This window comes from Danio rerio, chromosome 2 (assembly GCF_049306965.1).
Source record: "Danio rerio strain Tuebingen ecotype United States chromosome 2, GRCz12tu, whole genome shotgun sequence".
NCBI lineage: Eukaryota > Metazoa > Chordata > Actinopteri > Cypriniformes > Danionidae > Danio > Danio rerio.
The window spans coordinates 23,144,235-23,159,598 of record NC_133177.1 but is presented as its reverse complement, the minus strand read 5'-3'; the positions used below and the strand labels follow the sequence as shown (position 1 = coordinate 23,159,598).

General features: G+C 33.8%; 1 protein-coding gene across 2 annotated transcripts in view; it reads left to right on the top strand.

Annotated features, from left to right (window-relative positions):
- Positions 1 to 5: 5 nt before the first annotated feature.
- dpydb (dihydropyrimidine dehydrogenase b) overlaps positions 6 to 15,364 on the top strand; it is a 303,194-nt gene continuing 287,835 nt past the window's right edge. The window contains exon 1 of one of the 2 annotated variants that reach the window (XR_012386199.1): positions 6 to 117. Coding sequence is in view for 1 of the 2 variants with exons in the window: in NM_212893.1 (NP_998058.1) it covers positions 79 to 117 (39 nt within the window). In the remaining variant the exon portion in view is untranslated. 2 annotated transcript variants of the gene reach the window in all.

Sequence of the window (15,364 nt, the reverse complement as noted above, 5' to 3'; positions counted from 1 at the left end):
TCTGAGCGCGTGCTTAGATCTACTCAAACGCTCTCTTGCGCTGGAGCGATCGGATCATAAACTGCGGATCGGATAGTAATGGCTACAATGCTGAGCAAAGAGTTGCAGGATATTGAGGTAAAGCACACATAGTGTTTCTAAGATTTCGGTAAAACGTTTTTACACACTCATTCATTGCTAGGCTTTTTTGAAGGGCACGTGTCCATGTTTTAAACACACTTAAGGTGATTTGTGTGGGGAAACTACAAGACAAAACTTTGAAAGCTACATTCTTGTGTACAATAATAAAAATGTGTGTGTGTGTGTGTGTGTGTGTGTGTGTGTGTGTGTGTGTGTATAATATACATATGTATGTGTATGTATGTATGTGTGTGTGTGTGTGTGTATATATATATATATATATATATATATATATATATATATATATATATATATATATATTAATGCTATTGATTACATTTATTTATTTATTTATTCAAAATTGAAAGGTTTTAATCCACTTCAGGTGGTGACTACTATACATACACACTTTAGTTTACATATAATAGCCTACTTGAAAATTCAACCAAAAAAGTAAACTTATTTTAGCATTATGATATTTGATTAAAATTATTGTATTAATCACAATATAGAATTAAAAAAAATCGGTTTGTAATTTCGGCAGTTAAAATTGTTCATGCTCGCAGTTCTGAGTACATATTCTACAGTCTTTAATATTTGAAATTGAAGGCCAGTAATAAATCCCTCTGAAAGCTTTAAAAGGCACAGATGAATAAAAGGTAAAATCAACAGATTTTTTTTTTTGTACATGGCCTTCTCTGCTAAAGAGATTTCAGGACCTTGGACAGGGACCCATTTAGTGGTTGAGCTCACAGTATTGTAGCTCTTCAACACTGATCAAGCCGTAATTAGTAGCTTAATGAAAATGTACAGTTCCAATTTAAGCATCATTTCCTCCAGATAAACAAGTGTACACTCGCATATGTTAGTCATTTTCTTCTGATGCACAGTGCACTTTGGCAACAGCAAGCTTTTTGATTTGTGAACAAAGCATGCGTGACAACCTCCTCTGTGTATACGTCTCAAAATCCATGTCATCTTTTATTTGTACGTTTGCAGCGTTTTATGAAAACTTTAATAATACAGAAAATTTGAGAATACAAAACCATATAAATGTCCCCTATCAAGTTCTCTAATCGTATAAATTGAGTATCTACAAGGACACTTCTTAAACTGTATCTATAATTCATTTATTTATCTTCGGCTTATTTTCTATTCAGAGGTCACCATAGTGGAATGAACCGCCTACTATTCTGGCATATGTTTTATGCAGTGGATGCCCTTCCAGCTGGAACCCAGCACTGGGAAACACACACACACACACACACAAACACACACACACACACACACACACACACACACACACACACACACACACACACACAGGCGTATGCTAGGGCCAATTTAGTTAGTCTAATTCATTTACAGTATACCCATGCAAACCTGAGGACATGCAAACTCCACACAAATTCCAACTCACCCAACCAAGACTCGATCCAGCGACCTTGCTGGAAGTCCATAATTCAGTTAAAAGATAAGTCAAAAATACTACCAATAATAATAAATAGATTATAATACCGGATGCATATTCATATTGGGAATGCCAGACTCAGAACCAAAATCAAAACCATTAATACATGGAGAGTTCCACTTCACTTGTAGATAAGCACTCACAAACTTCCCTTTTCTTGTTTCCTCAAGGGAATCTGCACTAGGCTTGGGTGGTATCCAAATTTTTATAGTGTCAAACCTCCTCTCTATTTTCTTTCGTGATGTGGTATTACCTCGAATAATAAAAAATAAATAAATATATAAATAAATATGATGTAAGGGTCAGACAGTGGCACCAAACTGTTGGCTTGTGCCTAAACCATTCAAAAACTGAATACCAAACGTTAATACTGAAAGAATAGCAAAATAACATGCACAACAATATTAAAATTTTTAATCATTAGCAACAAATAGCAGTTTATAAAAAAGTTTAAACATTCAAACAGATTTAAATTAACATAAAAATTCAGAACAGTTTTCGTGCAGAGATGCGGAAACAAATCAATAAAATTTTGCCATATCCTTAAAGGACTTGTTTTCCACTGTGTGGAAAGAAACCATTTCCTTCGCCAAGTATTTTGTCAATGTATCAGTACAAGTTTTCCAACGGACACTGTCCCTTTTGTACTTTGTTGTTTTCCCGAAAGCCCCCATTATCATCGGCTGTGTACTGGCAGTCGACCAAGAAGTTGATGGTCCTGCATCGGGAGGCGTTGTAACTGTTGCACTAAGTGAACTCGCAGCAGTAAGTGGATGGTGGTTTTGTGAATGCAACCTTGGGTTCAAGGTATATACATCTCTCGTGGTCCCCTTTTTGTTGCACAGTTTGCAAATTGTCCATTTTTACTGCCTTTCCCTACTCATTCGGTCAAAAACTGGTATACTGCCAAACTGCATAAGTTGCAGGCATAGGCTGGTATAAGATTCTGACATTGAGAACCTTGGATAAGAATATCATGGTTTCATGGTATCACTGAAAATTTTGGTGGATTTAAAACCTTGACTCCAAACTTCGGTATACGGTGTAACGATTAACGTCCCATGCTTAAGAAGTTGTGTTCTTTTTCGAGACTAGGTCATTTGGTGCTTAACTCGCTATCATTGCCCACGTCTGTCTTTTTCCTCAATGCTGATGAAAACCATGCATATGCATTTTTAGTCATTAAATAAATTATATTTAATATTCAATCCTTGTCTCCTATATAAGTGCATTGTTTTTTATGACATTATAACAGTATTGAAACTGATACCATTGCTATTTTTCGATACCACGGTATACCACATAACTGTATTCCCGCCCAAGCCTAATCTCTACTGAAATTTTACATTTTACAGGACATACCCTTGATCCCTCTATTTTGACAGAGAAAGTGCGTCGACTTCATATGTCCACCCCTGCACCTATATTTACCAGGGTTTAGGGCATTTTATTTAAACCCATTCAGATGTTCCGCAAGCAGTGAACATTTGTGTATTGTTGTCAATGACTCACAGTACATTCGAGGGAGCGAGATGAAAGGAAATTAGTGAGTGAAGGGCATAAAATATTGGACTTGAATGCAGCCAATGTTGAATGAAAATTCTGTATATATTTTTTTCAGTTTGAAATTGGTTGGAATTAGTGTTTATTCTCTTTCGAAAGTTCTTCACTCAGTTCACTGATAATTTTGGTTCAATTTCCACGAGGGATGAACAAATTCACACTGGCATGTGTTGTGTATTAGGTACATTATCATCTCTGACAGACAGCATGTTGAAGCACTCAGCATGCCATTTTCTCCTTTTTGTCAAAAAGCAACGGCTTAGTCAAAACATACAGTGGTGTGGATGGTAAGGTTATAATTATTTATGTCTAAACCAGTAATACTCAAGTCTGTTTAATAGATGTTTTAAAGTAATATTTAGAATACTCCAACCAACCCAGCCTGAGTTTTTGACAGATGTGATTGAGGGATGAATTATGTTTAGTTTTTGTGTAATTACAAAATGTTCCAGAGACTTTTTTTTTTTTCATTATACATTGTTTATTATACAGTATTTTAGGGCTTTATGATGGTCACAATGTGGAAAAGACATCAAATAAAAACAGCTGTAAAGCTTGAATTCTCCTAGAATTTGGCAAATTTTGGAAGAATAAATTAAAAGTAGCCAAACCAAACCATAATATGTGCAAATTAAACAACAAAAAGACTATTTACCTATGAAGACGGCATAAGCTACATGTTTATTTAAATGAATTTATTGTTTATTACTCGTAAGTTTAAGCACACATAATTTCAGTTGTTCAATGTTGATAGTCAATAAATAATCATCAATAATAGATAATGTGTGTTTCCTTCAATTATTTTAAAGTAAAATAATGCATCCTTTTTTTCAAAAATCTTTCACTTGTAATATGTGAGCATATTTACTGTATAAAACCTGTTAGTGAACTGAGGGCAAAAATAAATAAATAAATAAAATTTAATTAAATTAATAAATAAAATAGTCGTTTATTAATCATAATCAAGTTAAAATGTTAAATTAATCGAGATTTTGATTTTAGGCCAATCGCCTAGCCCTAAAATAAGGACATGACTAGGACTAGACACAGATCTGTGCGCACAGAAATTCACAGATTTTCATAGATTTTCAGCAAATTATTGAGTAAATAGTTTTTAAGTGTGTGTAAATGTAGGTACGTTTATATTTATTCAGTTGTTTAATTTGAGTAATATTACTGACTATAATAGAACTCGTTAAGTAATAATATCCGTCATAACTTTTATTAGCTACAGTATACAGATACTGTATGGCCACGGAAAAAGTTTCTTCACGCGCAGTGCTGCAATTTGTCATGCGCTGTGCTGCAGCAGCAAAGGCTGCCTTTTCATTAAAAAAACAAAACATTTTTGTGCTTTGCACAATATTCACCTATATTGTAGATATTATATGATAGACTTGGTTTGTTTACTAAATAAGTATATCTAATAGGATTTGCATTGTAAACATTAAATAAGCGCTAAAAATGTATTATTTTTTTATTCAATGTATTAAGTTTTTAGTTGCGATACACCCAAAATCATTCCGCATAAGCAAAACATGTGCACAGATTCTGTCTGGTCCTAGACATGACACATCTCCACAGCTGCTCTGAAAGTCAGTTAAGCATCATTTTATTTATTTATTTATTTATTTATTTATTTATTTATTTATTTATTTATTTATTTATTTTTTATTTATTATTTTTTTTTTTTTGAGATAAGAAATATTAACAAACAGAAACTCATGACCGGCTGTTACAATAAAATTCAGGTAAATAAAAAAAATAATAAAATGTATTTATATTAGAACTAGTAGAATCTACTATAATAATAATAATAATAATAATAACAATCATAATAATTGTAATTTAATAAGTAATTTATATTAAATCATTTGTCAATTTACATGAAAACAATATTAGGAAGCCTATATAGCTTCTTTCTGAAGCCATCAGTTGTTTAAATTATTATTTTTTTTTACATTTTAAATAAAAAAGATGTTTAGAAAAATGTTGATTTGATCCCAGGAACCAGCATTCTTTAAAACCACATGAGGGAAAATAAATAAAATGGTATTTTTCTTTTTGGGCAAATTATTCCTTTAAATGTTAAAAAAAATATATATATAACTGTTGTTCCATTACTATTAGATTTTTTAAGTAATAAGCACATCAGGTTACTTTTCACCCCTTCCTTTTTCTATTTCAAAGCAATCAAAGTGATTGTTAAATCATGTTTTGTTCTTATCAAGTGCACTTAAGCAAGCAGGTTGTTAATTTAGTGGCCAAATTAGTCTAGAAAAACAGAGGTATTAAAGGTTTTTAAAAAGACTTCATGTTCCTGAATTAAAATCAATTAACTTAATCAAAACATAATCAAATGTTTTAATTGTGTCCCTTTTGAAATGGTGGCGTGTTTCAACTCAGGCCCTTCCTCAATTTCCACGTCTGTATTAGCTCCTGCATGCTGTCCGTAACGTTTGCCATGTTTGATCCAGCGTTAGCTCATCTGATTTACACAAATCTCTCTGTTAGCGTCGAGCTTAAGAGAAAACACTTCTTCTCCGTGACGTCTTGGTATTCACAACACATGCCGGATGACATCTCTGCTCAGGTGAGATAAAGCTTCCTCTTTTAAGTCGAGCAGATATGGGCATTGACTTTCATAGAGAAAATAGAACTGTTACCAACGACTCTCATTAGCATTTCTATTCATGAGTGTTATGACTATGGCAACGTGACCTTGGCGTGCAGAGTGCACTTAAAACGTGCTCTAAACGACTCCTGTCTGCCACTGAAAATACCTCACTAAATGTCATAATAATGGCTGTCCGTGGGGCAATTAAATTGGCCATTCATTTTGGCAGTGCTGTCAGACGTCTCATTTTAATATCCTGCTTTTCCGAGAGCGCTAAACGTGTGCCTTTGTGTGTGCTCACGGATTCATTAAAAAATCCTCCGGGATGGCCATCAGTGTTCGTTAAAAACCAGATTAATGTGGCCGCTTACACAAAGGGCTACGGCTTTTTATGGAAGGCCCCGAACCCCAACAATGACCACTTCCTGATAGCAAGTCAAGTACCATGATAGAAAATTGTCGACTTAAAAGCCAAAATTGCAATATGAACGTTATGAAAGGCCCATTAGCTGACAGACATCCATATCATGGATGTCAAAGTCAGATGCTCTACCTGCTGGAGCTTTTATCCGTGCTGAAGAAAAAAAAAAAGAAGTTCTTTTCGAGTTCTGGAGGAAACTTGAGAATATTTATAATCCAGTAATGGCCTGCAATTACATGCAGTGCTCATGAAGATACTGGCTTCGTGACATCTGCTCCTGGTGTAAGTGTTTACATTTGCATTTGGCAGATGTTTTTATCTCCAACTGCCACCAAAAAAGGCTCTGTATTTGCAATTTTTTTGTACGAATGAAATGCAGTTTTTGTTTTAATCTGTATATGCCTAATGGTGTTTCTTCTGTGTAAAAAAAAAAAATAAAAATAAATAAATAATAATAATATTTACATATATTTTTCTTGCATAAAATATAGAAAAGGTAACACATTTACAGACAAACATATACACTGACCTGCCACTTTATCAGGTACACCTGTCCAATTGCTCGTCAATGCAAATTTCTAATCAGCCAATCACATGGCAGCAACTCAATGCATTTAGGCATGTAGACATGGTCAAGACCATCTGCTGCAGTTCAAACTGAGCATCAGAATGTGAAAGAAAGGTGATTTAAGTGTCTTTGAATGTGGCATGGTTGTTGGTGCCAGATGGGCTGGTCTGAGTATTTCAGACTTCTGATCTACTGGGATCACGCACAACCATCTCTAGGGTTTACAGAGACTGGTCCAAAAAAGAGAAAATGTCAGAGGAGAATGGCCAGACAGGTTCGTGCTGAAGGCAAAAGTAACTCAAATAACCACTCGTTACAACCGAGGTATGCAGAAAAGCATCTCTGAATGCACAACACGTCCAACCTTGAGGCAGATATGCTACAGCAGCAGAAGACCACACTGTGTGCCACTCCTGTCAGCTACGAACAGGAAATTGAGGCTACAATTCTCATAGGATCACCAAAATTTTACAGCAGATTATTGGAAAAACGTTGCCTGGTCTGATGAGTCTCAATTTCTGCTGTGCCATTCGGTGACCAATATGCAGCAACTGCTTGATGCTATTATGTCAATATGGACCAAAATCTCTGAGGAATATTTCCAGTAACTTGTTGAATTTATGTCATGAAGGATTAAGGCAGTTCTGAAGGCAAAAGCGGGTCCGACACTGTACTGGTATGGTGTACCTAATAAAGTGGCCAGTTAGTGTACCTATATGCATTTTATAAACAGCATATTGTCATTTTCAACTACATTTTGAGCTACAAACGTTTTTTTTTACACATCAGGAAGAAAAGTTATTAGACCTTTTATAGAATAAAATATTTGACTTAAACCCATATCTAAGCAACTCAGTACATCCAAATATATATGAAGGGATTTTTAGTGGTAGATCAAAGCAATTTTTCTTTTGTGTGTTTGCTAAGGCTCATAGTGCCAAGGCTCTAAACAGATCAAATAGTTGAGTAAAATCCAATATATAGCTTTAAAGACTACAGGATCCAAAAAATCAAAGCATTAGAATGTATCTTAGGGGGAAAAAATAGTAAATAACATACATTTTTACCAGCATTTACAGAAAACGCTCACTAAATTCCACCCAGTGTAATAAAACTACAATACTGACAAATCCTGTCAAGCTTATTTAGAACAAAACATCTTTAATGACATATTTAGGTCTAAGCTCACAGCGTAGCCCCAAAATAATATTGCAGTATTGTTTTATTGTTTATTCTATTCCACAGTCTTGTTAACCACTATATTTTAACTAATATCTTTTACCATGTACATATATTTGATTAAAATAGTATAATCATATTTTAATGCTATATTATGCCTACAAAATATGAATTTTCATTTAAATTGAAATGATGCTAGGACATAATTCGACCCATGATTTTACATTTAGTTTTCTTTCTTTTTTTTTGTTGTTTCAACTTTAAAGAAGACACAGTGATTAATTATTTCGAGTAGAAAATCCCCTTTGTTAATGTATTTTGATGTAGACACTAAAATTGAACATTTTGTCTACAATCCATGTACAGTTTAAGTCAGAATTACTACTTCTCCTCTTTGTATTTTTTTTCTTCTTTTTTTTAATTTCTCCCAAATGATTTTTAACAGAGCAAGGTCTTTCATCACAGTTTGTCTGAAACTTTTTTTTTTTTTTCTGGAAAAAGTCTTTTTTGTTTTATTTCGTCTAGAATAAAATCAGTTTAAAAAAAAAAAAAAAAACATTCGAAGGACAAAATTATTAGCCCCTTTAAGCTATATTTTTTTTTGATAGTCTACAGCACAAACCATCATTTTACAATAACTCGCCTAATTACTCTAACCTGCCTAGGACAACCTAATTAGCTTAGTTAAGCTATTAAATGTCACTTTAAGCTGTATAGAATGGTCTTGAAAAATATCTAGTAAAATATTATTATGTCATCATGACAAAGATAAAATAAAACAGTTATTAGAAATTAGTTATTAAACTTATGTTTAGAAATATGTAGGAAAAAATCTTCACTCTGTTAAATGGAAAAAAAATAAATTAATAAACGGGGTATTAATTTAGGGGGGGCTAATAATTCTGACGTCAACTGCATATATATATATGTGTGTGTGTGTGTGTGTGTGTGTGTGTGTGTGTGTGTGTGTGTGTGTGTGTGTGTGTGTGTGTGTGTGTGTGTGTGTGTGTGTGTGTGTGTGTGTGTGTGTGTGTGTGTGTGTGTGTGTGTGTATATGTATAAAAGCCAGGACAGAAACAAATATGCTTACATTTTAATCATTAAACATTTTCATGTTGCACAATATGTACGTGTTCGAAGAAACACTGAGGCAGCAACCCTTCAGCTTGGGTTATCACACTACCATCCACTGCCAGTTCATGAACCTATAAGTCAATCATTATCTCGGCCACCAGTGTGTGGTATGAAGAAATCTGCCCGTAAACAGCTCATTCAGAGCCTTTAAACAGCATGACAGGACGGTCTCCCGGAATGCAGGATTTTGAACTTAGACCAACATGTGACCTTTTAGTTTGAAATAATCATTGATATATACATTAGAGTTGCGTGAGTAATCGTTGAAAGCTTGCAGTCTTGATTCAGACACCCAATCAATCTTAATTCTCAATAATCACAATTTCCATAGGTTTATTACACATTTGATGCTCAAAGCAGTACATTCAAATCTGTGTTTGACCTTTATTTTTTTTAACCGGTATTATATGTAGTCATTATATTATGTCAGGAACCTTGAAAAATGTACAGTGTTTGTCACTAAATCATTCATTCAAGGTTTTTCTTTTTAACATTAATTGATCCAATACCAAAACATGCAAAATCTTTATGGGGATTTATTGAATTGTTCATTAAGATCTCTCTCTTTCTCTCTCTCTCGTATACACACACACACACACACACACACATTATCTCAGCACTTTGTTAGTTGTAAATTCATGCTTCAGCCTACTTAAAAAAAAAAAAAAATTGTTTGTATTTTGTGAAACCATAAAAAAAACGTACTTCAACATATGTTTGACTGCAGTTTGTAGATAAACTGAATGTTACGGGCCGGTATGATGCTGACCTATTTTGTTCTTTTCACACTATAGATGTTTACAGAAACATGCTATCAACATATTCCATACTATTTTTGTGCAGTTCTTTGCACAACACCAAACAGCAACACAAACCCAACCAAAAGTGTTTTCAAAAGCAAATTAAGGTCATTTATATTCACAGGGTGATCTGTACAACAAGCATCGAAGAATGTATATCTGTATATAAAAGTTATCACTTTTCAGACTTGCAAAAATGTAAACTGCACCCTCTGGTGGATTTGTCAACTAAAACGTGCAACAAGATATACACAAATCAATATACTTAAAAATTTTCAAGTATTTTTAACTAGCTTGGATTAGATTATTTATTCACCACGTTGTTTCTAAATTACAGTTGATGTCAGAATTATTAGCCCTCCTGTGATTTTTATTTTTATTTTTTGTATATATACACACACACACACACACACACACAAACACACAACATATGGCTTACCTTCTTTGAAGCATTAAATGTTTGTTTAGTTAGTGAGACTTTTATGTTATATCGGCTATTGTTATTACTAATGTCCAATAAGTGGCACAAATATAAGACAATGACACTCTTGAATCAAAACAATAGATCCCAATGGGTCTATTCACACCAGATGTGATCAATTACAGCGTAACAATGTGAAGATTTCTTTTTTCTAGTCAATGATGTTGAGTGTTAGTTGCTTTTGGAGTTTGAGAACAGAGAACATACAGCTAAAGTCACAGTAAACACATCAACAGCAGAAAAAAAGTTGTGGGGATCTGCAGAGAAAATTGGATTTGATCGTAAGTTTAATAATTAGTTAAAGAGTGATACTTTGTGTTTCTGGTAAGGCTGCACAGAATTGGGAAAAAATTACATTGATATTTAGTTTTTTGCAATATACATTGCAAATACATTTCCACCAGATGACTTGAATAGCTTTATTTGGAAATAAATTTTTCGATTGGAATGGTATTGATGGAAGAGATTAAATAATATATAATAAGCAATATATTATTAAGTAACAATAGTGCAATGATATTCAGTACAATTAGTCTATATTAAATGGCCCGTTTCCACTGAGTGGTACAGTACGGTACGGGTCGGTATGGGTCATCTTTATCAGGCTTGCGTTACCACTGCCAAAAGGGTACCAATGGTTTTGGTGGGTGTGGTGTATGACAATAAGTTAAGTCCACGTCATTCTCGCTTGGAGAAATGTCTACAGTAAAGCTTTATGGGTCGTTTACATATCATATGAAGCACTTCTCACAAAACGGATGAACATGAACATACTTTGACTAACTGCAGATCAATGATGTGCATAATAGCCTACTGTAACATCTGCAGTTTTATAAAATAAATAAATAAATGCAATATATATGAATACACACAGCCCATTACAGTCTCTGATATGTTACCAATTACAAAGAAACTACACACAGCATACATTTAGTCCTTATTTACGTTCAAAAACAACACGCAACATGTAGCCCAGTCAGTGCAAGCCTCTCATATCTTCACCAGCACATGTAACCTCTGTTAGAAAGTAGATCCATCATTCCTAGTTTATAATAGTCCAAAAGGTGATAATAACAGTTAAACATGGCAGTTTGTTCATATTTTAGGTTGCTGAAAGAATCATTTGGTTCTTTTGTTTGTTTGGGCTTCATTTTTGTTTTTTTGTGCTTCACTCTCCGTTTGTCAGTTTCTGAAAGGATCTGATTTCAGAAGCACTTCAATAATCACACACACGTTAAAACCATCAGCTCATGAAGTTCGTTATTTCAAATGTAGATGTGCGGCTAGCGCACAAGAAAGAGAAACCGCTTGTGTTTTAGATTGCCTTGTAAACAACTACGGGTCACAGGGTAGATTGTGCTGTGTGGCTGTTCATCAAGACAACGGCAAGGTTGTTTAGAATCAGGTCGACCATGGCTCGTTATTATATGTATATTTTATTATGGGATAATGTCTCGGCTGTGTATTTAAAAATGGCACTTTTTTTGTTTTCATTTTCCTGGCTTATGTATGCACTAGTGACGTATCTCTGTAAACCAATAGCGTTCAGCTGCACGTCTTGCTTTGCCTTTTGGTACCTTTTAGTCGTGCTTTAGAAAGGGTACTCAAAGTGGTACAGTATGCTTTTTTGTACCTTTTGACAGTGGAAATGGCCATTAAAGAGTACCGAACCATACCGTAATGTAAACAGGTCAAAAGTGGTATGGTAGCATTCGCTTTTGGTACCTTTTGACTGTAGAAACTGGCATAAAAGCATACCGAACTGTACCGTACCGTATACCTACCACCCAGCGGAAATGGGTCATAAGCAACATACAGTACAGTTCTTTGTGCCGGTCTGATTTAAACTCTTCTGAAAAACTTAAACATGCCTTAAAATCACATGCAAATAATTAACTTTTACTCCATTATGGATAAACTTTGCAATAACTCCGCGAATCACATGTTCTGAATTGTTGAGCCTGATAGTCTACTAATCTTAACTGGATATTGCAAATATATTTCAGCAATGTGACTATTGTGGATGTGCAAATTGCAATATTGATGCTGAAACGATATATTGTGCAGCCTTAGTTTCTTGACTTGGTCTCAATGCATTGTGCAGTAGACAAGGTTAAAGCCAAATGGATAACATTATGACTTTTGTAAGAAAAAAAAAAAAAGAGAATATCAAGATGAGTATTGTAGTAAAACAAAAATTGTTATTGCTGTTGTTAATCATGTTGGCAACACAGTTAGTGAGAAAAGGGCCTTTATGTGCCAGAAGACCAATGAAATGTTGATTTCATATGTCATGATCCCTTTAAAAATATATTTTGAGAAATAGTCAATGAGGCCCCAGTGTTGTCCTGGAACCCATTGATTTCCATTACGTTTCTTAACATTCTCCAGTACATCATTAATGAATCTTTTAAGGAATGTTTGGTATCTTTTCAATCAAAATAACAGGAGGCATGAGTGGATATGGTCGGTCACAATTAGCAGGCCCCTCACAGATGCCTAGCTAGTGATCAGCTACATTTTGAATCGGCTCCGTTTCACTCATTAAAGTCTCTGAAAAGCGAATCGAAGCTTCAGGAGACCTTTAGCCGAGAATGATGTTGATGCCAAATGATCTGTATTGCTCTCTATAATTATGTTACAGGACTAAATGATATTCTGGGCTTGCGCTGAACGTTGCTGGGCTGCTGGAGCGCTGTGGCTTCATTTCAGCTATGGGGGATCAATTCCTGTATTGATTTCAGGCAAAAAAGACTAGGCAAGAATCTCTGTAGATTGTGTTTAACTATTCCGCCTTGGGGAGGGAGGGGGCTGTGTTATGAAAGATGAAGTGCGCTTCGGAAAGGGGTCAAGTTGCCTACATTGCGTAAATGCTTTTAGTTATGATTTTGCCCTTTCTCTGCATCTGGATGATGTTTCATTAATATTAATTATAGTAGAGAACACACCTGAACTCATTTTTCGACTTTAAAGCAAAACGCTGCTTTTAGTGGACTAGTGGTCTGGTTTAGTGTTATTAATAAATATATACAATTTAAACACCATTTAAAGTGCATATTAAACTTTGTTTGAACATACGATTGTATGACTTCAATGCGAAGCTAATAGATGTTATTGAATAAACAAGATAGAAAAGGTAATGAAATCAAGAAGATGCATTTCGGCTTTTTAGGTTGTGAGAAATGGAAATAAAAATCATTCTGTGATTCTTTCAACAAAAGGTCACATGTTCTTTCAAGATTAAGATGTACTTTTGACCATCTAAAAAATAACATATAATGATATAATGCTGGATGTAAAAAAAAATGTGGGGGAAAAGGCATGTCAGATATAGACAGTGTGCAAATTATACATTGACTATTGTTGGGGTTAAATATGCTAGTTTGTCTAATATTTAATTTAATTACATCAAATTCAAGGAAACATGGTGGCTCAGTGGTTATTACGGTCACCTCACAACAAAAAGGACATTGGTTCAAGTCCTGGCTTGGTCAGTTTTCATTTCTGTTTTGAGTTTGCATGTTTTCTCTGGGTGCTTCGGTTTTCCCCCAGTCCAAAGACATGCGCTATAGGTGATTTGAATTAACTATATTGGCTGTAGTGTATTAGTCTGTATGGATGTTTCCCAGTACTGGGTTGCAGCTGGAAGGGCATCCGCTGTGTAAAAAATATGCTGTATAAGTTGGCGGTTCATTGCACTGTGGTGACCCCTGATGAATAAAGGGACTAAGCCAAAGGAAAAGGAATGAGTTAACATCAATTTTATTAATCAAACTATTTTACATTTTAAGTGTGTTGGGGGATAATGCGTGTAAGCTGACCTACAGTAAGCTGATATGGTAAAAAAAAAATTCAGCAGACTTTTTTTTTTTTTTTTTTTTTTTTTTAAGTGGATTTTAAAGATGAACTATTTTATTTTTAAATGATCAAATGGTGACAAGTCTGCGTTCCTGCACCAATAAATGGATCACCATGAAAGATTGTATTCATTGTTTTACTATTAAATTTCCATGTCTAAGCATATGGTGTCTAAAAATACAAACTATGTGTCTAATTGTACTTGATTATTTGGCTATATTTAGAGATGTGAACACCCACAGTGCTCAGCATATACAAGTACACCCCTCACAAATCTATCTTCTAAATTCGTATTTTTAATTGAAGGCTATACAATATTATATTTTTACATATTCATTAGACTAGTCACTACTGATGCCAAATCTGGAGCTTATCTAACAAATAACTTACAATAAGGGTCAAGAAACTAGTATAGGCAAATGTTATAGAAAAATATTATATAAAAATAAAAAAAAAGGAAAATCAAGAGAAGCGAAAAAAAAAAAATTAACAATTAGGTGCAATTTTGTAGGTTGTAATTTATTTTTGCAATATTAACTTGAATTTAATTGTATTATCTTTCAATTTTTAAATCTGTTTGGTAATTTAAATTTTTATTTTAATAAATATATCTGTTTAATAAATCTGGTTTGTTTAAATGCACCAAAATACATTGCCTATATTCACTGAGAAAACAAAATTGTTTGGTGAACACTTACTGTATTTTTTGGTGCTTTAGATGTGCTGGTTTCTGACCACTGAGTAAATATTTTCCCACATATTGCAAAGCATGTTCATGCATTCATAACAGTTAAAATCATTATAGAGGTGGTTAAATGTATTTTTGTATCATCTATCATTTTATTTATTATTATTATTATTATACATTTATTTATTTAAGGTACAGGTCTGAGCAAACTTTATTAAAAGAAAACAAAATTAAAAGACGGATGCAGACAAGGATTATAGATATGCAGCGTCTGTATTGATGGTCAATTTGTTGCAATGAACAAAATTATGTTCATGAAAGTCATTTTTTGTTACATTTTTAAATAGGTTTTGGTAAGTTACCGATACAAAATGTTAATACGCTGATATCTGATCTGTTATTTTTGTAAAGAAAGTAAAATACCTTGTGTTTTGTGTGGAAAGATTAAGGTAGGCTACCTTGTA